The sequence below is a fragment of the Zootermopsis nevadensis genome, unplaced genomic scaffold (assembly GCF_977971745.1).
Source record: "Zootermopsis nevadensis isolate Lab colony 2312 unplaced genomic scaffold, Znev_1.0 Znev_ptg000061l, whole genome shotgun sequence".
Lineage (NCBI taxonomy): Eukaryota > Metazoa > Arthropoda > Insecta > Blattodea > Termopsidae > Zootermopsis > Zootermopsis nevadensis.
Window position 1 is genome coordinate 10,760,903 of NW_028259192.1, and position 23,795 is coordinate 10,784,697.

The following is a 23,795-nucleotide window of genomic DNA, read 5'->3' on the forward strand; positions in this document are numbered from 1 at the left end:
TGGATATGGACCACTGACTGGTGGATTTGAACACTGTAATGAACATTTATGTTTCATGTTAAGCGCCTTGAAATTCATGAGTTATGAAACACGCAGAACGACAGTTGACGAAGTGACTACAGAAAGTCAGCACGTCATGCTGTAACAGAGACTGAACTGTTGCGATCTGAAGAGGAGGGTGGCTGGAGAGTTAAATGGGGCCAGGTTCAGCACGTAGTGGATATCTCTGTAACAGACGGTAGCAACTCATCCGGTACTCGCCCGTCATGTCTTAACTTTCAACATGCTGCAGATACAAACTGACCTCTTGTGGTGTATAAATCGCTACGAACTGCCCAGAGGTTGACTAACTTTTTTTGAACTCGGGGTGAAAGTCATTAAATATACATCGAAATTATTAAGTCTACTTAAAATAGTAAGCTAAAGCAAATTGCACTGTATTTTCGAATGATATTGGTAGCCGTGACCTACTTTGTTCGAGATACAAAATTAGACGTCATCATTAGTTGGGACTTCTTCGCAGTGACAATGTCAGATGAGTTTTTGTTTAAACATTTAACGTTACTGAGAGACGAATCCAGTGTTTAACTGTCAGCGAATCGTGTTTGCTGTGTCCCCGTTCCACCGCCACGATATTTTCTTGTTGCAGTGACAAATGCCTAAACCAGTACAAAATGAACATCTTCTGCAAGGAGACGCAGGCACACCTCCAGATGCACCCGCACTTGCAGGACGGAGCTGGCGGTGGTGGCAGCGGCTCGGGCGGTGGCCTAATAACTCCCGAACTGTGGTTGCGGGACTGCAGGTCTGATTCCCCTGCTTCTGACCGGTCTTTATCTCCGCCGCCTCCCTCAGCTGCAAGCATGACTCCCGCCCCCACAGCACCGCCTCGAAGCAGCCCCCCACCGCCGCCAGATGCCCAAGCCACAGACCAGAAGGACGTCTCGGGAAAGCTTCGGAGAGCCGGACGCCTCAGCAGGCGAGGTACCAGGGCGCCCGTCACTGCCACAGTGACTTCAGTGTCTGCAGCCGACCCAAGGACAGCTTCCTCGTCCTCTCCTCGCAGCGCAGGCAGCGTGTCACCTCCCAAACACAACCACGTGCCACATCTGCACACACTACCTCATCCCACCTCTCAGATACCTCCCATCCTGCACCCTCCTCCCCACCTGCTACCTCCAGACCACCACCTACCAAGACACCCCCCACCGCCTTTTCTACCACCGGGTATATTGCCCCCTCCACATCTGTTTACAGACGCACACCAGCACCCTCATCTTAATCCATCTCGGTTTCCAGCTGCTCTCCTCCGGCCTCCACCACGAACCTCTTCGTCTTCACCTCCACCTCTTCATCCAACTCCACTTCTTCCGCTACCTCACTTACAACCTCGCCCTCCGCGGGGTCCACCTCTTCACCCTCCACCGCAACCACCTTCCCGCTTCCTGCTGCCTCCAGTGACAGTGATGGTCCCTTATCCCATAGTTATCCCTATTCCAATCCCCATTCCCATTCCTATACCCCTCTTCCCCCCGAAGAACAACAAGGCGCGGGCCCCCGAGGACGGAACAGCTAACGTGACGACGACTACAGGGACGACGACCATCACGACGGCGACAGCAGCAGTGGTGGTGCCGAGTCATCGCAAGGAGAGCTCTGCCGAGCCACTTGCACCCTCCGCTAGTCCACCCCCCACAGCACAGTCCCTCCCCGAAACAAAGCCGAACCCTTCGTTAACTGCCATGACAAGACCTTCCGTTTCTGATCGCCCTCTGAGGAAACGCAAGAGGCTGGATGTTACGACCGAAGAAGAGAGCCTCGGCAAGCGGAAGTTCGTCCCTGTGTGATCCCATAACTGAATCCTACTTGTTCTAGATGATATTGTATTTGTGACAGCGTAAGTTCCAGTCAGTGTATAGGAAGGTTCAAAAAATACAGAAGAGTTATCAGTAGCCTCTGACTTACATAATTTTGCAAGGGGTGAATAAACTACAGAGCTGACCAATATTCAGAGACGTAAGTTACGTGTACATATCACAAAACGCACTACTTACATCGACAGTAAACGCTTACCCCTTCTTACGGCCTTGATCAGGTCAGCGAATCCAAGTTTATTCACCCCGATGATGCACTCTTATGCTCCACAAGCACATTCTCTTCTATATATCTGTCTGGTCACATGCTAAATTTGCAGGCTTCGTAATGTTGGCAATCTTTAACTTAGACCCACAGAGTTGGTTGGGCTTAGCAGCGTTCATTTAGAATTTCCATTGTCACAACACGGAATTACTATAATTCATTCAATGTCTTATGAAGCTTGACCTTCGCTTGGACATGTAACAGCCAATCACAATAGCAATTGCAGCTTGGCAGTGGCACGAGACATATATGACGTCACGTTTTACTGTTTAGCCGAGAAGCACACGGACACAGCCCCCCCCTCCCCCCACTTCACAACTGTCACGAAGCGTTCTTCTCATTGGATTTCACCCAAGCTTCATAAGAAAAGGAATGAGGTATAATGTGTTACGAAATCTGGCCAGTATGATTTAGGTTCAGAATTTGATCTAATTGTGAAATTCATGTAAACGTCATGCGTGCGTATATACCAATTTGCAAGGGGAAGGCTAGGAGCGAGTCGCTTGTGCTGACTGCACGGAGGAGCTTATCGGACTGAAAGCCCAAACAAAAGAAATACACTGACCGTGCCACCTCAGGTACACGGACTAGGCCCGTCCGCCAGCTCCGCTAGCTTCTCCACCGGCCAAAAACTACTGCGCCGACTATATGTTAAGTTTCGAGAGATAATCTTTTCTGGAGGTGAATATTTATCACCGTTTCACATTCTTAGTTACAATTTGTGTCATGGAAAGGACGCGGGATGGAACCCCGATCCCTTTCAATAAAGGTAAGGATATTAACTGAAATGACCATAACAAGGAATTACCTGAAGACGCGAGTAGATCCCATTTTCGATAAGATGCGCATATAAAACGTATGAACTGTCACAGACTTTTATAATATGCACATATGAGTCAGTGTTCATATTATTCTCATTGCCTATTTACACAGGGTACTGATTCTAGGGCTTAAATGTTTCTGATACGTTGATTGTGGCCCATTTAGTCAAACAACTCCCATATTTTATGAAATCCGAATGTGTAATACCATGTTCACTGGGCCCTTTGCAAAACACCCTCACTCCACCTTCCTTACCGTGGTTTTATTTGGTACTACGTATCATACAAACCTGTACTACGAAGATGGCTGTCTCCTGCCGTGTAGTCTGGTAGTCTTAGTGACCAGTTTTATCACCATGATGACGGAGGCAGCAAATATCTCTGAAACGTCGGTAAACTTCTACCAGACTACAAGGTACTTCCACCCAGAAGACAACCATCTTCGTACTCACCGCTCTGAGAGCCTCAAAACCTACTTAATCTGTTGTTATCCCAGCATAGCTGCAATGCTGTGGAATCTCATTGGCCTTGTTCAACCTTAGGTTGAACAAGGCCCAGAAATACGCCACACACCGAAATAAGAGTCCAGATCATCAAGGATTGAGCGCACGCACGCACGCACAAACAAAGTTTTGTCGTATTAACGCTAAGGTCTTACGATCTTGGAAATGTAGCTCGTCTGTAACCTGATTCGATTTTAGCCAAGTCCCGAATTTAGTGGTAAATGTTATAAAATATAAAGTTTCCCGTCTCCACAAATTTTAGGCAGGGGAGGTGATATGAGAAAACCTGCACTGTGGGTAGAATTTTATCTAAATCTAACAGTCTTGCGTGCATTTGATGTACCGGAAATTATTTAAAATGCTGACAAAAATTTTAATCAAAAAATCGTATGGAAAAAAAGCACCTGGGAGACGTAGTACATGTGAGGATAATATTAAAATGTATAATAGATAAATAAAGTGTGAAAATGTAGATTGGATTTGCGGCTCAGGATAGAGTCGAATAACGGAATTGTGTGAACACTATCATGAACATTAGGGTCGTGCAAAAAAACAACTGCTTTGCCAGGTGAATTACTGAAAAATTCTCAAAAAGAACGCCGTACCATGAAGCCAGTAATTTAGTTAATTAACCCCAACAGTATTTAAATTCAGTCACTGGCTCCCAGCCTAGCGTCGCGACGGGTAACAAAATTTGGTTCTGACTCATATTGAGACTTGTTTCATCAATGTTACAAAGATACTTCAGCGAAGTGAATGGCGTAGGGTCTGTAGTCATGAACAGGGCCACTGTTGTTTAAACACGTAGCAATTCTAGACCCTTGACGATAGCTTGAGATACGAGGACAATGAGAAGCAGAGGTTATGAGGTGTTAGAGTGATTAGTGATTGGAAATGCTGGGTGGAGGTGCCAGGAACGCCCTCTAATAATAAGGACATCGTGACGATAAAGAGGGCGTAGTCAGACGAAGCACACCAGTGTCTGACTCCCTAACCAATCAACAGAGTCCATCTACACATCTAGATAATCCACGCAGCCTTTCATATTAGAGCAAACGTCCGTTGCGGACATGCACTAGACTAAAAACCTGAGCACATCAAATAATCATCCATGATTATAAGTATTTGGTAATAAAAATTAAATGTAGTGCTCCATAATTCTAAACATGCTCGCTGTTTAAAAGGACGAATGTGGTGTTAACTCCGACCAGCATTTACGTTGGAAGACAGTCATTTTCTGGAAGTGATAAGCATGGGGAAAATGTTAAATGCATACATAATTTTAATCAGAAAATGTGTCGATAACAAACCCTTTGGTTTCCTAAACGTTGGTGGGAAAAAACCCATTAAAATAGATATATTTTTAGCGCGTAAGTTACTGTGGGTCTGTGGTCATAACTCGTAACTAATTTGGTCCGTTATGGCGTGGTGTGAATTCTGTGCATGAGTAAACAATATCATTCTCGCTTTACTGTATAGTTAATACTCTCAGATATTTCCGTTTACCCAGCAGGTAGGCAGTGGGTAAAGACACGCACGTGAGTTCTGAAATCGCAAGAAGTCGCAAACATCTCTGCATGGGAAGATGGCTGTCTTCTGGGTTGTAGCGCCGCGTAGTCTGGTAAAAGTTTGTCAGCTTTTCGGTGGTCCTTGCTGCCTCTATTATCAGGGCGATGAGTGAGACCACGGAGCTACAACCCAGAAGACGATCACCTTCAGACTAGCCGCTGTAAGAACCTCAAATGCTACTTTTCTCTACATCGCATTGCAATGTAGCGGAGGTTTCTAAAAGTTGTCGATTAGACGGCTGAAAAGCCATGCGCCCGTAATAAGAATCATTTGGAAGTCAACAACCGTTTAAGTGCCCTAGAAACCTATGATATGTAGGTGCAGTGTTATTTGGCTAACAATTCCTCCTTTGTTAAGCGTTTCTTTCTGTGCACTTGGGGGAGGCTGGATTACGTTGGCGGCGTCAGGAGGGGCAATCACTTGCAGAGTTTCTCATTTCCCCGTCGCGGTAAATTTTAAGTGCGATTTCTGTGCATAGACTCGAGTGTGACCAGAGCAACTTCTGTGATGAATATTTAGGCCATTAGACAATAGGTAGGCCTCAAGAGTCAGTGTTTTGTACGTTCTTTGTCTTATTCGTCTCTAATTTTCATCACATATCTGTGTTAAATTTACTCTTTACTGATTGGTAAAAATTTAATGTAATATTGTGGTAATTTTCAGTCATTCAAAGAGATTATTATCTGCCTTATGTTTATTTATGTAATTTGTAGTTTGTTTTAGTCATAACAGTTACTTATCATTACCTCACACAGGTGGGCAATGGTACATTTTGCATGTTTTTTTATTTTTTGTTCAAGAATATTATTTTTGCTATTAGAGATATGAGTTTGTCATTTATACCATACCACTAAAACTTTACTTATACCTTTGTATTTTCAAGTCTGAGAAGTGGAATCAGGGCTAGATTAAGGTATTTCGTTTCTTAGGCTCTTTGGTGGATGCGTTCTTTATGTACGTATCAATTTATATGGGTAGACTGATGATCAAAATTTTCTCGAGTAATTTCTTTGGATAGCGATTTTTTAACAGGGACCGTTTTTACAATTTTTATCGAAAATGACCAAATTTTTTCGTAGGCCGTAGGCACTGCGCGTATTCGATAATAGGCCTCTGTGAAATATGTTAAACAGAAACATATTTCGAGCTTTTCTTTGGACTTTGTCTGTTTATCAATTCATGTTTATTTAGTCGTTTGAAACACGCAGCCTTATAGACGTGGCAATGCTGTGTAAGACTTATTGCCTACCCCATACACTCAGAACTGCAAATAGGAGACTTAATTTAAGCGTGAATAATTGCATCGCCGATAGAGGCGTGGCAGTGCAAGTCTGCTGTCGTTACTTTTTTATCACTGTATTTATTTGCGTCTGATCTGGGGCGAAACAAACTGATCACTGAGTTGTATTTATTGCCTAAACAGAATGCTTCTTAAATATAAGGATATTTTTAAAAACAGGTAACAAAGTGTTACTATCAATTTTTGAAGTATGATTGTGTATCATGTAGTTGATTGATTGCTTTAAGCCCCATATCAAAAGGAGGTATAATAAATTTTGCATAAATATGGCCTAGTGGGATTTTCAGCGTTCTTTTAAATGAGAATATCTTTTTGTGTTAATCGAAGTATGTACCTGATCATAGCAAGAGATTATAAAACTGGAAATTCAAAAGTTGCGTCATATTGGAACAAGACGTAAAGTTAGATATCGATTCTAATCGATTCTTTCCGTTTATTATTTGAAAGTAGCCTACATTTGAACGCAGCTGTCAGTGTCACAAAGTGAGCGCAATCCTAGTAGCACACAACTTCACAAGAAGCACTGTTTGCCCATATCTTATTTGCTGACAGTCATAGGAAATCCCTCCCGAAGTCGCACTTGAGACATGTAGCCTACGTTTCAGGCACGTGCACAAGACAGCTTACAAGGAAAGGGTGTAAAGTCTGGTCTCTGGGGGCGGGTCAAAGTACGAACTCTCATTTGTCATATTCATCGCACGTCGGTGAGTGCAGTCTTTTGAGTTCAGTGCCCGCCCTCTCTCTACCCTTTAAAAACACCCCCACCCATACTGGAATCTGATTATCAATCAATTGCTACCCCCTTATCACTTGCCTTCATGTTGAAAGCTCACTGCTTCCTAATATTTATTAATAGGTTTTAGTAATTATGAGTCTACAGAGTCTGCCTCGATCCTCCATAATTCTGAGCAGAACCCTCAGTTTAAAGTCGTATTCTTTCTCCAAAGAAAGTTACCACAGATGGCGGAGTAAGGTTTATATGTTTATTGTTCATAAGGGTCACATTTCTATGCCCGAAACCGACTTTTTTGCTACTGAAAGACAATTTATGACTGTTTATTATCCAGCCTTTAGTAGATTAATATATTCAATGTTAAAGGAAAGGTGAGAAATAATAGAAACAAACCATTTTGAAGGATGGGAACAGTTGGGAACAATTGAGAAGAATGAAAGGTAAGTACAAAAATAAATACTTTTAAAAATTAAAGAAAATAAAAGCAATGAAAATTCATTTTTATTGACTTCTAGCTTAGCGACAGGCTTGACTCTCGTTACCAGACTCCAGCGTTTAAAAGTTATCTTGAATATTTATTTATCATAAAAATTCTATAACATTATTTTCATATTCTAAGAATATATTAGGCATTTTATGATATGAGACTAGACGCCTTGAAAAATTTGATAATATTAATTAGTGAAAGCAGTTTGATAATCAGTATCACCTGTTAAAAATTGCTTCTAATAGAGAAGATAAAATAAGAAAATGATTTAAACTTGTGGCGTGAGATATCAACACTAGCGCAATTTATTATTAGTCCTAAAATTTATTTGATAGGATTAGCCTAATTAATTACCGAAGAAGATACAGTTTTTAGGTATTTTAATGTAAGATATAATATATTACAATCATTTTAAATTTTAAAACTATATGACGTCTAGGGATAAGGGAAAAGAAAACATCAACGTAACGACATGCGTTGCTTGCCGTTAACATCGTATAGCCTCCATTTTGCATAGGTTTTGCGACTTATTTAACAACGCTTTCAGTAGCTCAGATTATGTGGAGTCGAATGATGAGATGATTAATGAATAATGAATTAGGATGTGGAAAGAAGTGGTTGTGGTATAAGTTATAATTAAAGATACTATTCTGGCATTTTCCTGCAGGGCAGAAGAAAAGTCACGAAGAATTTGACAGGATATCCGGCCCCCTGGCTAATATACAGAGCGTTTCTTTTAAAACGCAACCTGAACTAAAATATTTGTATGCTTTCGTGACATAAATATAAGAAGACAAACAAGTTTTTTATGTGTTAGGAAGAACTTGCAGAACAGCTTTATAACATGTCCACCATTTTGTTAAAAGAAGCAAACACTTAGTGTTTCTCAAAATGTTGTTACCAATTGATGCAGTGTTGAGTCATTCCTTACCAGGATACGCACTGTTAAATGCTCCACGAACAGCAAGAAACGATTTCGATGCGAAGTAATGTTCAAAAAGGTACACAGATTCTGCTCGTTGATACGCCATTTTTACACCTGCCCAGTATTTTATTCGCACGTGTTCAGGAGTATATTAAATCGAGCGTTGAATTCACAAACATATTAGAATATGTACAATGTGTTCCAAAACTATGTATGAACACAAATTTAATATTCCGTATTATATTGTGTATACGTCTTTTTGGGACATATAGTAGATTATTGGGGGGGGGGGGGGTTAATCAGCTTCAGAACCAGTCTGGGATTGATAGTAAGGAGGTTAGCCCTGGATATGTCCGGAATCAAACTCTGGGCCACGAGCCCAGAGCCAGTCAGTTTGCTGACTCACCAATTTTTTTTTCCATTAGTCCAATATTTCTCAGTATTTCACCTGGTGGTACAATACATTAGTTCAACAGCCTACTCACGTCAGACGCAAAAATTATGAATTGTATAATTAAGTCTACTTGAAAGTTATTCGTATTTCGTTACGGTTTTTATTTAAAAAAATTAACAACATAAACTGGCGAGGTGATAAAATACGGATTAACAAGTTTTACTTCTTTGTCAACTGTTACTGGTTATGTAGCAACGCATCTGAGTTTAAAATGACGCGAGGATGACAGAACACAGCTTGGCTGCAGTCCTCTCCCGTTCCCGAGACAGTAAAATTGCAGCGACATAATTCTAGGAATGATGACTCTGTGTTAGTCGTTTCTTCACCTGGTGTCTCTTTATTTAACAGGGGAGCAGGTGTGAACAGAAGAGGAGGCAGAACTTTCGGGCAGGTAATTTTTAATTGATGAGGAAACATGGATATTGGAGGGCAACATAAAATACGGCCTACTGACTGTGTGGGACATACCTGTATTACAAACTAAATATTTTCAAATTGAAGTACGAGACTGGCTAATAAATATTTGGTTTTAACCATTTCAATGCTGGTTTATGTCAGTACATTTCCATGACAACTGCTGTTGGAAAGCCATCAATAGTTATAAAGTTACTGAATCAGTGATTTACAGCAGTCATTATCTAACTACTTAACTAAACAGACAAACATCTATCAAAAATAACTGACCAATTGGCTGGCTGGCGAAATGATTCTTTGGTTTAGAGTCTAAGCATTTGTAAGCAGGGTCCACTTTCTGGATGCCAGTAAGGAGATAATCATTTCTTGCTCGGTATGTTTGTTTCCAGTCCGTACAGCACACGAATCACGGTTTTAACATTTATTTTATTGAGATACAAAATTGTAGAGGTCTATAATTACTACAGCTCGATTCCAAGTGATTGAAACAGTTGAGCGGGCGAAGTTTGCCTTCCAGCTCATGCAGTTTCATACACACTCACCACGATTTCTCGAGCCACCGACACCAATTAAACTGCTGCGACTGCAGTTAGTTAAAGAAACGTCCGTCAGATGGTAGTAGTAGTTGTATGTAGCTTCCTGAACATAGGTTGTTAAGACGGGAAGGAAGTACCTTGTTAAGAAATACTACATTGTTGCGTACCGAAGTTAGTTCCCCAAAATAAAAACCATTTCGGCGGAGACTGATAACGCCACGGGTCTCCATTATTATAATCCAGTGCCTAGCCATCTGAGCTATGGTATGGCCTTCATAATCGAAACTACGATTAAAATGACAGTCTTGTTCCAGCCAACCCGACGTGTTTCAGAAAATTAGCATTGACCATGATCTAACAAATTCTGAAATATTATCCCAACTAACTACCTAACTAACTAGATGGCTTACCGAACCCGAAGGTTCATCACCGAATTAACCAAAGCCCTCCACCGGACCCTGTCCTGGGCTAACAAAATCCAGTCTCCTTCAACTCCTATCTCCCATAGATCCCGCCTGATATTATCCTCCCATCTACGTCTAGGTCTCCCCAGCGGTCGCTTTCCCTCAGGCTTCCCAATCAATACCCCGTGCACACCTTTTGCTCCATCCTTGCGCGCTACATGCCCCGCCCATCTCATTCTTCTCGACTTAATAACCCTGACAATACTGGGGGAGCAGTACAGATTTTTAAGCTCATCATTATGCAGTTTTCTCTCCTAGGCCCAAATATCCTCATCAACACCCTGTTCTCAGACACCTGCAATCTATGTTGCTCCCTCAGAGTGAGAGACCATGTTTCGCACCCATACAAAACAACAGGCAAAATCTTAAATATTATCCTAAAGAAATTAAGTACACGTAAGGATTTTTCTAGGACTGCCCATTTCCTGTCAGATTACGAAATTATCCGAAATGCCCTGTGTTCCTCACTATATTCTGCTTGTTTATACGTGCATCATTAACACGAGTAATTCAATGACTGTCCTTTCGGAGACAAAAATAAACATTTTTGACTTTTGGGATGATAAGACTTGTAGATCCTTTATAACATAACATGAATGCCGCTAAAACTTCGTTTGCGGACTTTGGTGAGGAGTCTGGTCAAGAGAAAAAAACGCATTAAAAAGTAAGCCTATACTTCATTTGTCGTCACCGGAAACAACTAACAAATTCTTACAATACGTGGGAAAATTAAAAATTTAGGTTAGGTTAGTGACGAAGAATAGGCGCACTCATGTAAAAATTAAGAGCAAGGAGTCTATAAAACAGCTGACGTTTTTGATCTTGATGCCACAAAATCTCTATAAAAATAAATACAAAAATTTGTGTTACCATATGATAACAGGGTGATGTTTCCCATTTTTGGGCTGTCTAATTTTCTAATCAGTCTGTCATGTGTTATGCAGGATTTACTATAAAGGAGACATAAGAACACACACATCTTTCACAATTCATTATTATTATCATTATAAAATATACAAGAAAGTATAAATTAAGTCTTAATAAATTATATGAAAGAGCAAAACTTCTTTCTGAAATGCATTTTCAAAAACTGTACATAATTGTTTACAGATCCAAAGTTTTTGTTAGTTTCAGTACTAATTTTCCACGGATTTAAATATTTTTACTTCGTGTTTACTGCGTTCTATTCAGATTTACCGTGTCCTATGACACATCCGGTAACTCACGTGTTTTTCCTGAAACGTAAAAAGCTCAGTCGAGCTGATAACCTCTGTTCCTTGGCTGCAATCGTCTGGCCTATGAGCTGTCCACGTGCTTTTACGTCTTTGTACTTACAGCATAGACATCGTGGCCAAATTATGACGATTCATAATCTGAGGCATTTTCTGAGTCGGAATCATCGTCTGATACAGACGATTGGGAATGTCTACTAATTGTTATATAATATTTGCATTCTCGAACGGGAACTGTTACGTTACTAGTTGTATTGAACACGTGGATATGACCTCCAGACTCAGTTACCATTTCCGGATCCCTAATATCGTCTTGTATTTCGTGTTTATATCCACCAGCTATATTAACTTCGTATATGTACTTATCGGCGTTATGTTTTGGTCCAACATATTTCACAGTGGTGCAGTAGTATTTCGAAACACAGGGTTCCCTCAAAAGGGTTAAGATAAGAAATATTTCAATACCTCTTATTACAACCAATTTCTGAGTTTCACAAGAATAAGACAAATGTATAGGTTCTTCTTGTGTAATAACGACCCTACAGTCGTGATGTTTTTCTATCATGTGTCGTTGCAGACCGCTTATGGGGCCACACCACGAACAAGGAGAGTCAGAAGAAGCAAATGGACACGGGATTTGCTGGTGCACGCAGACTATCGAGTGATTTCTCATATCGTCGATGAGAGATCTTTCGCTGCAGCCCCAGGATCGATTGTTACAGGGGACCCTGATATTCGCGCTCCTACACGCTTCTTCAATTCCTGTGTTCTGGTATTTGTCAGCCGGAAGTTTACAAATCGGGCATACTGTTAACTGCGTGACGCATGTCTCACATCCATTGTGACCGTTGGTGCATATTTCGATAACTGGAGGAAGTATGTACTTCTTGCATAAAGAGCATACCATGAACTCAAGCCAGGCATTGTGCAATTCTGCTACGATATCTTCCATTGTTTTACGTTCCTGAAAATTAAAATAAAACACAGCCGTAATATAATGCATATTTTCCCAATATTTCTCTAAAACGGAATTCCCGAAGCTCAGTGCATCTCCGCTTTGTAAATCCTTCCTGACTTGTTATTTAAATTAAGACTTAGCATGTCAAAGAACAAAAACAATTTATATATCATTATTATTATTTTTAAAGATTCTATTTTTCCTATCTTCGGGGCTGCATCGAGTGGCAGAAGTTTACCAGTGTTTCAAAGGTCCTTACTGCTTCCATCATCAGGAAGTAATATGGTCAAATTCCAGGAACATGCTTTTGGTTTTCCAGAAACTATGAAAGTTTAATTTAGCTGTATGATATTCCTGTAGTCAAGCATCATTGATTGTTAAAGCTCACCATCATCTCGTAGCTGAGAAAAGTAAATCAAACCATTATGGCTGCAAGAAGTGCAATGTCCAGTCGTGGACTTGTTTGAAAATGATGATTTCGGCAGTGATTTTACTAGTCACTCATAAAACAGTCATTATGCAGAACAAAAGAAGAACGTATTTGCTATGTTAGTCACTAAATAAGCAAGCAGTTTATTTAACTAAATAACTCCATGGAGCAAAGTCTGTCTTAAGAAGCTGATATTCCCTCAATACTTAAAAGATTCCCAGCCTTTATGCAGCTCGTAGGTTTATTACCATGATCACAATAGCCCATGAAGTCACAGAGAATGCGTTAAGTTCTCCGTGTTTACGTGAACGAACTCATGAGGGCATTTTGTACCTCAGTAGCCTCACCCGTTCACTCACAGTTTCAAATGGCAAAAGATGCTTACGAAATTTTATAGTTTGTGTAGGTTCTGAACTTAAACTAATTCGCATTAAATGAGAAACACGCATAACTTAGTAATGTTATGTTAATAAAAACTCAAATTGGTTAGTATGAGCTGGAGATGTTATCCGGATGGCGAAGACATACATGAATTACATGTAGAATAATGTTGAGGAAACTTCTTGGAACGCGGAAAATTTGAGACCGAAACTATTTATGATGGTGGACGCAGCTGACACAAGATCTTGTCTAATATTAAATATGCAGAATCTCCATATTCTGTTACTAGAGTGTTAGTTACTGGTAGTTTAGGACCATAAGATATAACTAAGTAACTAACTCCCTGGTAGCAGAACCCATAGGTTCAACACCGACAATACCAAAGCCCGCCACTCTGCTTTGATTTTGAGAGACTTATACTTACGGTAATTCGATGAGGTGTTTCAAAGTTTCTACAACTGTAGAACGCGAATGCCAACTGCAACAGAAATCAAATCCCAATTTCTTCCTCAGTCACCTCACGTCTTCGGGGAAACTCCACGTGTCTGTGTGCTGTCCTACTTTACACGTGGGCCTTGTACACCAGTGAATGTGGTACCTCCAGGGTTTTCCCTAATGGACCATAGATACAGTTATCGTAGCAGCAAATGAAATGAAGATACAAGTATGCATAAACACTGAGTCACAACAGTGCATTATGTACGCCAATTGAATCATGGCCGCATTAGTGACGTATAGCAAGTAGGATTAAGAAAAATACGTAGCAACTCTGACGCGTACGTTATGTTACTGGTTGTCAGATTTTCAGTTTGAGAAGGTTCTTAAAATGGTGAGGACTATGACAACATTCGGACAAGAAAGCCTAATGAGATATTGAAGCATTTGTCGAATTTATCCACAGTAAAACTGCGGTTAGGTTACTCCACTAATATAAAATATAAGATTGAAATTCTATTTTTGTGTGTGTATGCTAGCTAAAGGCTTGAGACGAGACAAACTTTCTGTAAACGTAGCATGAAGAGATTTTAGAGAGGTCAAACATTCGATTAAGTGTCCTGGGTTTATGTCCCATTGAGGGTGGTTTCTATAAATCGGAAAATACGCAACATGGTAGATAGGCACCATATTCAAAGCAGTTTTTTCTTCCTCGACAAATCTGTCCAGTGATCGTGTCCCGATAAAGATGTTTTATGCTCGCTGGAAAATGATGATACAACATACATAAAACCAAAAGTGTTTCGACGAGATTACAGGACCAAAATCCACAACCACTAAAAATGAGTTTTGGTTTTTGAGTTGTGATGAACTATGTACTGTTCTTCAGTGTAAAGGCATACCTCGTTTTATTGCGCCTCGCAAATATTGCGTTTTTTACAAATTGAAGGTTTGTGGCAACCCTGCGTCGAGCAAGTCTATCGGCGCCATTTTTCCAAGAGCATGTGCTCACTTCGTGTCTCTGCGTCACATTTTGGTAATTGTCGCAATGTTCTCGCATTGTTTTTAGACATAATGCTATTATTGCACACTAATAGTGTAAACATAACTTTTATATGCACTGGAAAACCAAAACAATACATTCGTTTTTAATTACTATAAACAATTCAGATATGAGTGAAGCACGGGTCCTTATGAGCTTCTACTTCCATTTCTGCCACCCCCCATGAATATATTTATACAACTACAAACTGAGGGAAGAAACGAATTAATTGTAGTATTTGAGGTTTTAACGGCGCTGAGTCTGAAGGTGCCTGTCTTCTGGTTTGTTTTTTAAGTTGCTTTAACAACTCGCTTTATTGCGGTGGTCTGGAAGAACCCGCAATATCTCCGAGGTATTCCTGTATTGAAAACTAAGTGCAGTAGATATTTGAAGACAATTAAACTAAAGGTGATAAATCAATAGTGCGTGTAGTAAAACCCTTCTTTCTGAGGAGATTACTCACAAAATCATTCAGTGGGGCAAGACTTTACGTTACACTTATAACAAAGACCATAATATAAGCACAGTTTTAATAGAACGTGCTTATTTATTCCCATAATTCCGTCTGATTACTCGTGTGGGTTTGAATTTTTTGACTTTACGGTGGTCTAGCGGTCAGAACGCTGGCATTGTAATCCTGGGGTCTCGGGTTCGATTCCCGGCGGTGCCCGAATTTATAACTTGTGTTGGGCAAGGCCGTGGTCTAGGCAACACCGAGTTTTCCTCCGTGGCATCCCAACAATTACTCAATTCACACACACAGAAGAAGGCAATGGCAAACCACTTCTGGATCATCTGCCAAGAACGTATATGAACAGGTCCCAGTCCGAGATAAGGATGGAAGGAACCTGTTCATATGGACCTGTCGTCAGACAGAACACTAATAATAAAAAAAAAACGGTTAAAGTTCGTTTCGCTTTAATAATCAATAAAGCAAACGTTGAGTTTTCAAAAGAAGTAGGCGTTGGTTTGACAGAGGAATGTTCTTCACATGGACAGTTGTATGTGGTTTGTTCGCAAGTTGCTTCTGCCAAAAGGTTACATATTGGCCTCCGCAGGAAATACACAGAAATTCTTTTTATGAAGAAGTTCTTTGTAGAATTTGCATCATAAGAATTTACATGACTCTCCCTACCGGCTGAGGAAGAGACTTTACACTTGCATCTCAAGAATTATGTTAATGATTTTATGTTAAGAAACATTAAAAGTTTGTTAATATAAATTCTTATTCAGTCATATTTTTTTGGTACAAGTGACTTGAGTACGAAGAACGGAATCAAATGTTATTTAATTTTATACATCATAAATGGGCAAAATATCAACAATATCTTTTAAACTAATTACTGTCAACACAAATTGTTTTGAATTTAAGGATAATATTTTTTTTTCATTTCGAATAATCAGGTTTATGATTCGCTATCGGGGAAGAATGATATAAAATACAGTGGAATTTCGATATAACGCGGGTTTCGGGGGACAGCTTCAGTACCCACATTCTACGTGAAATATGTAAAACATATGTCATCATATTTGGGGGTAATGACCAAAGCCGCGGTATATCCAGGTACCACTGTATAAGCATTTGTGGAATTTTCCCTCAGTAACACTGTGAGAACTTTGCTCGTTAATTTCCAATATTTTCTAGTCTTGCCCTATTGACGGAAGCATTCGTAGGAAAGTAGGCGCCAGAATTCTTCCGAAAACTTTTTGTATTTAAATTCAATTTGTATGACTGTAAACAAAAGGTACATTGTCCTCGTTGCTTTTGTTCAAGAAGAATTCGATCGTAAAAAGGAAACAATATTCACTTGGATTGAACAATGGGCCTAATTCGTTCTTGATCTTTAGGGTAAGACAACAGGTAGTGAGTGACAGAGGTCTGTTACCAAGCAAACGGAATTTCCAAACCTAAGTACGGTTAATCCATTCTTTGTTTCCCACAGTGGAATAAAAGCAGGAGTTTAGAGGCGTAGAAAGTAGGTTTTGTGAACACGGATACAAGGACCCAGTTTATGAAGATAATAAGAAGGTTGAAATCAATATTTACAGATATATTCAATTAACGTTTTACAATTATGTTAGTGTTCCCTAGGTGGATTATTTGTTTTTATTTATATTTCTTCATTTATTTTGCTTTGTGTTAATAATGTTCCTATTTTGGGTTTGCCTGTACTTGACAGTTATATTTAATACTGTACATGTATAAGTTCAGTTAATATGTTTGTGTAATATTTTTCATTATTATTTCATTATTATTGTATGTATTATCAGTGTTTGCCTGTTATTGGCTTCTTGCTGTTGGCAAACACTTAAATAAATGAATTGAATTGAAATAATTATGCATAATATGAGTTTTACAATTCGCATGTTGTTAAAGCAACTTTAAAAACAAACCAGAAGACAGGCACCTTCAGACTCAGCGCAGTGAAAACCTCAAATACTACAATTAATTCGTTTCTTCCCTCAGTTTGTAGTTGTATAAATATATTCATGGGGGGTGGCAGAAATGGAAGTAGAAGCTCATAAGGACCCGTGCTTCACTCATATCTGAATTGTTTATAGTAATTAAAAACGAATGTATATTTTATTTCATAAATATTTAAAAGATTAGGCCAAAATTTTATGCTTATCAAGTACAATTTTTTCTAAACACTTACCTTTTTCTGCAGAAAATGAGCAGAAGCAGAAGATTATTGAGGAAAATATTCTTGAAACTCTTTAAATATCCTAGGCGAATGAATATACACCAATGTTCTCTTCAGTACGATGTCTCTTTTGCTACTACTGAATATTTGTCACTGACAATGTGGTCATTCAAGGTTTAGACCCTCCAAGAAATTCAACCATCTAAGAACAATTAGAGTTACCCACACCCTAGACCAGTGGTCCCCAACCTTTTTGTGCCTACGGGCATATTTGAAAGTTTATGAGATCGTGGCGGGCACCAACCAATTAACAAAGCCAAATTTTCTTTTCTCTGGACAAATAAGATATGGACACCAAATAATACACAAAACAACACGACGTTTAATGATACAAGAAACCATGCAATCAAAAATACGTACTTTTATAAGTACAATTATTGTTACTCAAGTGGGAAGTTAGTGTGATGTTTGGCACTGCATTTCATCGGCCAGTTTTTCAAATTTGGGATTGTAGGATGATGTTGCTGCTCGCAAACAATCGTCAAGATGGGCGTCAGTAAGTCGAGATCTGTGCATTGATTTTATAATGTTCATGGTTGAATGGCCTTCATTATTCAGTATAACCTCTTTCCGTAACAACGCGGGCACCCAAAAAGCCTTGGAGGGCGCCATGGCGCCCGCTGGCACCGCGTTGGGGACCACTGCCCTACACTAACTGCTTATAGGCTTTGAAAAGAAAAGAGGAGATATTTGAATTTCGTCTTTATGACAGTTTCTGCAGGCCTAGACCAGGTCCAGATTTACACGACTTCAAGACTTGGACCTCTGTCTTTCTTTCTTTACTTCCTTCCACGTGGCTCTACCCTCCCTCAACCGCCTTCCTTCTTATGTGAGATTTCGGAATCGATTCTTCTCGAAATGATATAAATTAAGAAATAGAGGAAAATACTTTAATATACAGGCAGTCCTCGACTTGCGCCGATTCAGAACGCCGAGTTTGAAACCAGCAAGACAAAAAGTGGAAAAATATATTTTACTATTATTTATAACGTTTTACAATGTATCTCGTAATGATTCTTATACTAAATCGTAATTATTACATCGCTGATTTTGAATAAAAATTATAAATCTCTACAATTACGTATGTTTCGTTAACGCGAATTTGCTCCAATGACATCGATGAATCGCTAAAAGCTGTTTGTGAAATGCAAACTTTTACATATGCGAGTTTACTCTCATGCAATTTCATTCCTGGCGCTTTAAACATTCAAAGGACTAATTTAATCTCTGCGGAGGTACCGGGGTTATTTTTAATACGCGATTTTCTATATTTTATTTACGTTATTTTAGAGCTTTAAATGTAATGCCATTATATTAATCGTCAATGTTTGGGTGCTCGGAACGCATGTCATTGACTTCCCATTGATTTACATTATAAAAGAGTTTCAATTTACGCCGATTCCGTTTACGCCGGTTCGTCCAGGAACGCATCCCCGGCGTAAATCGAGGACTACCTGTAATTTGATGTAAATCGGAGAATAAAATCAGTAATACGTAACTGGAAATGGAGAATGAGGAGAAAAATTATGCGTATAAAAATATATTGCGCATAGTAAGAAAATGGTACCACTAAGAAGAGTTACATTAGATCTGTGGACAGCATAGACTATATGATAATTACGCATCTTAAGCATGAGCAAGGTTAAAGTAAAAATATATAACATCTGTATGTGTAAACTCAAACATGAGAGACATAACATGAAGCTATGTTGTAATGAAAATACGAACTCCTTGAAACGAAGAGAAAATTTCATAAACCTAGTTTCGAGTTCATTCAAACACATAATAACACTCACTTTGAGAAGCACAGTTTGTCTGATCCTAAGTCTGCGTCTTAAAAGCGAATTAAATAACAACACACTAAGCACAGAGTCGAACAGAATTAAACATAATTTAATTACGAAAGTAAGTTCCATCAGTGAGTTCGATGCATAAATCTCAGCACGAAACATGAGATTAAACATCTCGACGTGTAGAAAGATAGAAGATTACCAAAATGTCAGACGTTTTTGCTGTATCCATCATCAGAGCTGCTTCTAAAACGTTGGTAAATTTTACTAGACTACACGGCACTACAACTCAGAAGACAGCCATCTTCGTACTCACCGTCGCAAGAAACTCAAATCTTACATAGGAACGTCGTGTGGATTTGCATGTAGATACCAATGTTTTGCAGGAACAAACTATATCCATCTTCTCAGCTCTGAAGATGGAAGATGGAGACAGCATGTTACAACGAAAAGTTGTATCTAGCCTGCCTACAAGACCACACTGCTTTACTACATACCAACACCGACATCTTCACTGCCGTGACAAAGTCACATCTCCAGGGTGAGACTAATCAATGAATGGTATGCCTAGTCACTAATAGAACATAATGTGAACCAGTCACTGGCTTAAGTTCTTCTAGAATGAACAGCATTTTACAAAAGACCAAACGTAAATTAAAAATATGTCAGCAAATATAACAAGTAATTCAAAAACTGATTCCTTATCTATGCCTTTTTGTTACAAATTGTACCGCATCGGAACAAAGACGAAATATTTATTAGAAAGGTTTATGGTATTCTCGAACGCATCTGCCACTCAATGAGAATGATGCTGTAAGAAATCCTATGAATTCCAATGAACTGACCTTTGATGTTGATAGTCAGAAATTTAATTAACTTGTAATATATGATTTGAAGCTTTCACGGTGACTAAGTATATTGAATTCTTCTCCGGCTACTAGCCATATCAGGTGGCTGAATGGAGAAGAATAACAATAATAAAAAACCGTTTCGAGAACCATCTTCGTCCTCGTCCTCAGGGTACTAAAGAAAGATGGTTCTCGAAACATTGATGTTTTAGCCTTTCAACCACCTGAAATAATTAATTAAACATTGTAATATTTTATCTACTCGTATGTCTGCGAACTGTCGAAATAAACATAAGATAACCGAAATGTGAAATATTGTGTTGACGTTTCAGATTACAGACGTATCGCTTTTTTCTGTTCATTACAGGCCATAGAGGCTTTCTAATACACCAGAACAATCACATTGTTCTAACTTTATTTTTTATGCAGGAATAAAAACGTTGCCCAACGGGCAGCGTATCGACTATTAATAAAACATAACAACAAATAGAGAAATTAAGAAGAAAAGTGAAAATAATATTTACACTTACATAAGTCATGTCCATCGCAAGATGAAATGATGTATGTAGTTGGCAATGCATTTGAATTTTCTCTCCGATCCAGTCTGTAAAACAAAACAATAACAACTGACTGTTACAATTAGCTTAATTTATTTCCCATGTATGCTAACAGGCATTATCCGAAATAATTAAACATGCGGGCCATCACCCCATTATGATTTAATTTTAATTTTGTTATTTGTGCATATAACGTATAAAGGCTTTAGGGCTAACTTGCATACTTTGAATCCGTGAGTTTATTCAAGGGTGCTGTAACGCCTACAAAATCTTACAACATTGAAAAATACTGCATGGCTTATTGAATGACGACGTGCAGGAAACCTATTACAGAGGGAAATTATTTTATAATCCTATTCATCTGTCAGATGGATTGTCATGAATTCTGTGCTGGACAGGGTGCGTAGATAACATGTACCAAAATGCTATCAAATGTCGACTTCTTAATGTCTCATTGGAACAAGATTCTTCTTCGTAAACATATTATTTCAGCTGATAAAAATTATTCCTCGACTTTTATGAGACCCGAAAATTTATTTCCACGTTTACATGAGCCCGCAATTTGACCCTACTCACAGCCAGCTAGTCAAGCCACACGCCCTAATTGGTGGAAGATGGCTGTCTTCTGGGTTGTAGCGCCATATAGTCTGGTAGAAGTTTACCAATTTATCAGAGGCCCTTCTTGTCTCCATAATCCACCCTGATGATGGAGGCAGCAATTACCTCTTATACTCTGGTAAATTTTGTACCAAACTACACGTCGCTGCAGCCCAGAAAACAGCCATCTTCGTACTCCCCGTCGTGAGAATCTCAAATCATATTATTCGGTTTAGTTTTCGATGTATTTTCTTTTATAGCGGAAAATGAGACTAGCGATTGCGATATTATTTATGGTATTGTAGTCCTCAGTTTATGATAAATTTCGACTTTGAAAATAAATATTCAGGTAATGTCTATGGAAGATATTGACGATTATATATTTTAATAACTTTGGCTAAAATTTATGACATTATCCATCGTCTGTCACTACCGGTGACAAATCCAGTCTCCGAAACGTCGTGTTATGAGAAACAACAGACAATAAATAATGTCCAAAATTTTAGGCAAAATGTTTTCAGAAAATCTTGTTAGCCAGATTTTGTACGGAGTAAAATTTCACAATTTTAATTTCCATACGGTACCAGAGGAATATCAGCTTCCATGGTAATACAGAAGAGAGGTCATTAGGATACGCTCTCAACAGATCGCCTCTTGCTTTGAAAAGTTCTCCTTAATTCCTTGAAACAAATCCTTCAGGAGTCATAGAGAAAAACTGCTCACTACATAATCAGTAGGTACTTTGAAGTCATTTTCCAAGCGACTAATTTTATTACATGCTTAATAGTTGAATGGAAACAGTGACCTGGAAATTATTAACTGCATCTGAGAGGTGTTGATCAGTACAAAGCCCGTCGAAGAGTTTCTTTGCCACAGGAATATTACTTCGGGAAAATGTTCTGCTGCTTCTAAATTGTCTGCCAATTCATATCCTTTAAGCTTCATCGTCCCGGAATCATCCGTCATGTTTACAGTTGTCTCGAGGGAATTTTGGAAGAACCCCACAGCGGAATTGACGTTTTATTTTTATATCCAATCATCATGCTCACTGCATCTGTGCACTTTTTAGTTTAAGAATAAAAAAGTGTAGAACTTTTGTCAAAATTCCGCGAATATTTAAGAAATTAAAAGCAATAAGAAAGTAAATATATTAAGATAATTTTAGGTTAGGGTTCGGACACAATTTCAAGCAATTTACTTGAAACAGAAATAACATCTTACCATTATGACTTCGCAGGACTCATGCGTCACAAGAATTACATAACTCTCGTTTACTGTAGTTCCTCCACGCTTTTGACTGTTACGTTATATAGAACCCTAAGTCTACTTCTTGGATAATTTATGTTTCATCTTTTAATGTCGAGGTCAAGAAAGAGTGGAGTGATACCTCCATCACCTACGCGTCCTTATGGCAACTCGCCTTTAGTGATAAAATTGTTTGGAAGCTACTGAATAAAGGCAAGTTTGAAATTTCAGTAACACAGATGTATGAGCCACAGAGTTCATGAATGGGTGGAAACATCAAAATAATTTCTTTTTCACAGTTTTCTTCTCTGTAGTCTACGTTAACTAACCCTATAATGTATGACGTAGCGTTATGGCTACATCGGAAAATATGCTTCGTAGTTTATGTTGATGGCATGAGATTGAAGGGCAAAGCAGGGAATTTATTCACATATCATTCTGCTAAATAGAATATATATTTGCTTTGGGTTGGCAGCTTTACAGGCCCTGTGGAACATTTTTTGTTGTTTCTCAATGTGACGTTAGTAGCTTATGAAGATGAGTGATAATTTTTAATAATTTATGTATGCAAAACGGGCAAGAAACTGATGTGAAAAATATAATTGGCTTGAAAGAAACATAAATATAAAATGGATTTAATTATGAGAGGATATTTAGTAAAATGTGGATCAATGATTTGGGTATAATTTTGGATGCACTGCGCATTAAGGTGTGATTTGTGTTGTTGAGGTCAAGGCACCAAAATTCTTATTCTTGTGGTTAAAGATAATTTAAATAGAAGCGTAAAGCTGTAATTTTGTGTAAATATGCTACTTTCACAGTTTTATTGAAGAACAACTCATCTTAAATTTCCCTTAGCCTAGGAAATGGTAGCTTCAAAATTTTAACACATTAACACATTTACCATATAAATGTGACACCCGGAAGTAATAATGAAGAGATGTTAATAATGATGATGACTCTAACTACCGGTTCTTAATTACAATTATTCTTGTTTCAGACACATGTTATGGTGAGGAGGATTTGAGGTTCTCAGGGCGGTGAATTTAAAGATGGCGGTCTTCTGGGTTTTAGCGTCGTGTAGTCTGGTAGATGGTTACCAACGTTTAAAAGATGGCTCTTTTCTGGATTTTAGCGCTGTGTAGTCTGGTAGAAGTTTACCAACATTCCAAAAGATGGCGGTCTTCTGGGTTTTAGCGTCGTGTAGTCTGGTAGAAGTTTACCAACGTT

General features: G+C 38.9%; 2 protein-coding genes across 6 annotated transcripts in view; one reads left to right on the top strand and one right to left on the bottom strand.

The window, feature by feature from the left end:
- Sobp (Sine oculis-binding protein) overlaps nucleotides 1–1,952 on the top strand; it is an 83,473-nt gene extending 81,521 nt beyond the window's left edge. The window contains exon 4 of the mRNA XM_022081868.2: nucleotides 650–1,952. Within this exon, the coding sequence (XP_021937560.1) occupies nucleotides 650–1,847 (1,198 nt within the window). The 3' untranslated portion in view covers nucleotides 1,848–1,952. The remainder of the gene's footprint in view (nucleotides 1–649) is intronic.
- Nucleotides 1–23,795, bottom strand: part of LOC110838571 (E3 ubiquitin-protein ligase sina-like) — a 127,948-nt gene that overhangs the window by 64,688 nt on the left and 39,465 nt on the right. For 2 of the 5 annotated variants that reach the window (XM_087340135.1, XM_087340134.1), the window contains exons 2-4: nucleotides 20,697–20,770; nucleotides 13,771–13,958; nucleotides 11,610–12,541 (exon numbers count right to left, since the gene is read on the bottom strand). In XM_087340135.1, coding sequence (XP_087196261.1) covers nucleotides 13,860–13,958; nucleotides 20,697–20,770 — 173 coding nt within the window. In that variant the 3' untranslated portion in view covers nucleotides 11,610–12,541; nucleotides 13,771–13,859. Of the gene's footprint in view, nucleotides 1–11,609; nucleotides 12,542–13,770; nucleotides 13,959–20,696; nucleotides 20,771–23,795 lie in introns of those variants that run through there. The other 3 variants (XM_022081888.1, XM_022081879.1, XM_087340136.1) reach the window with 2 other exon arrangements.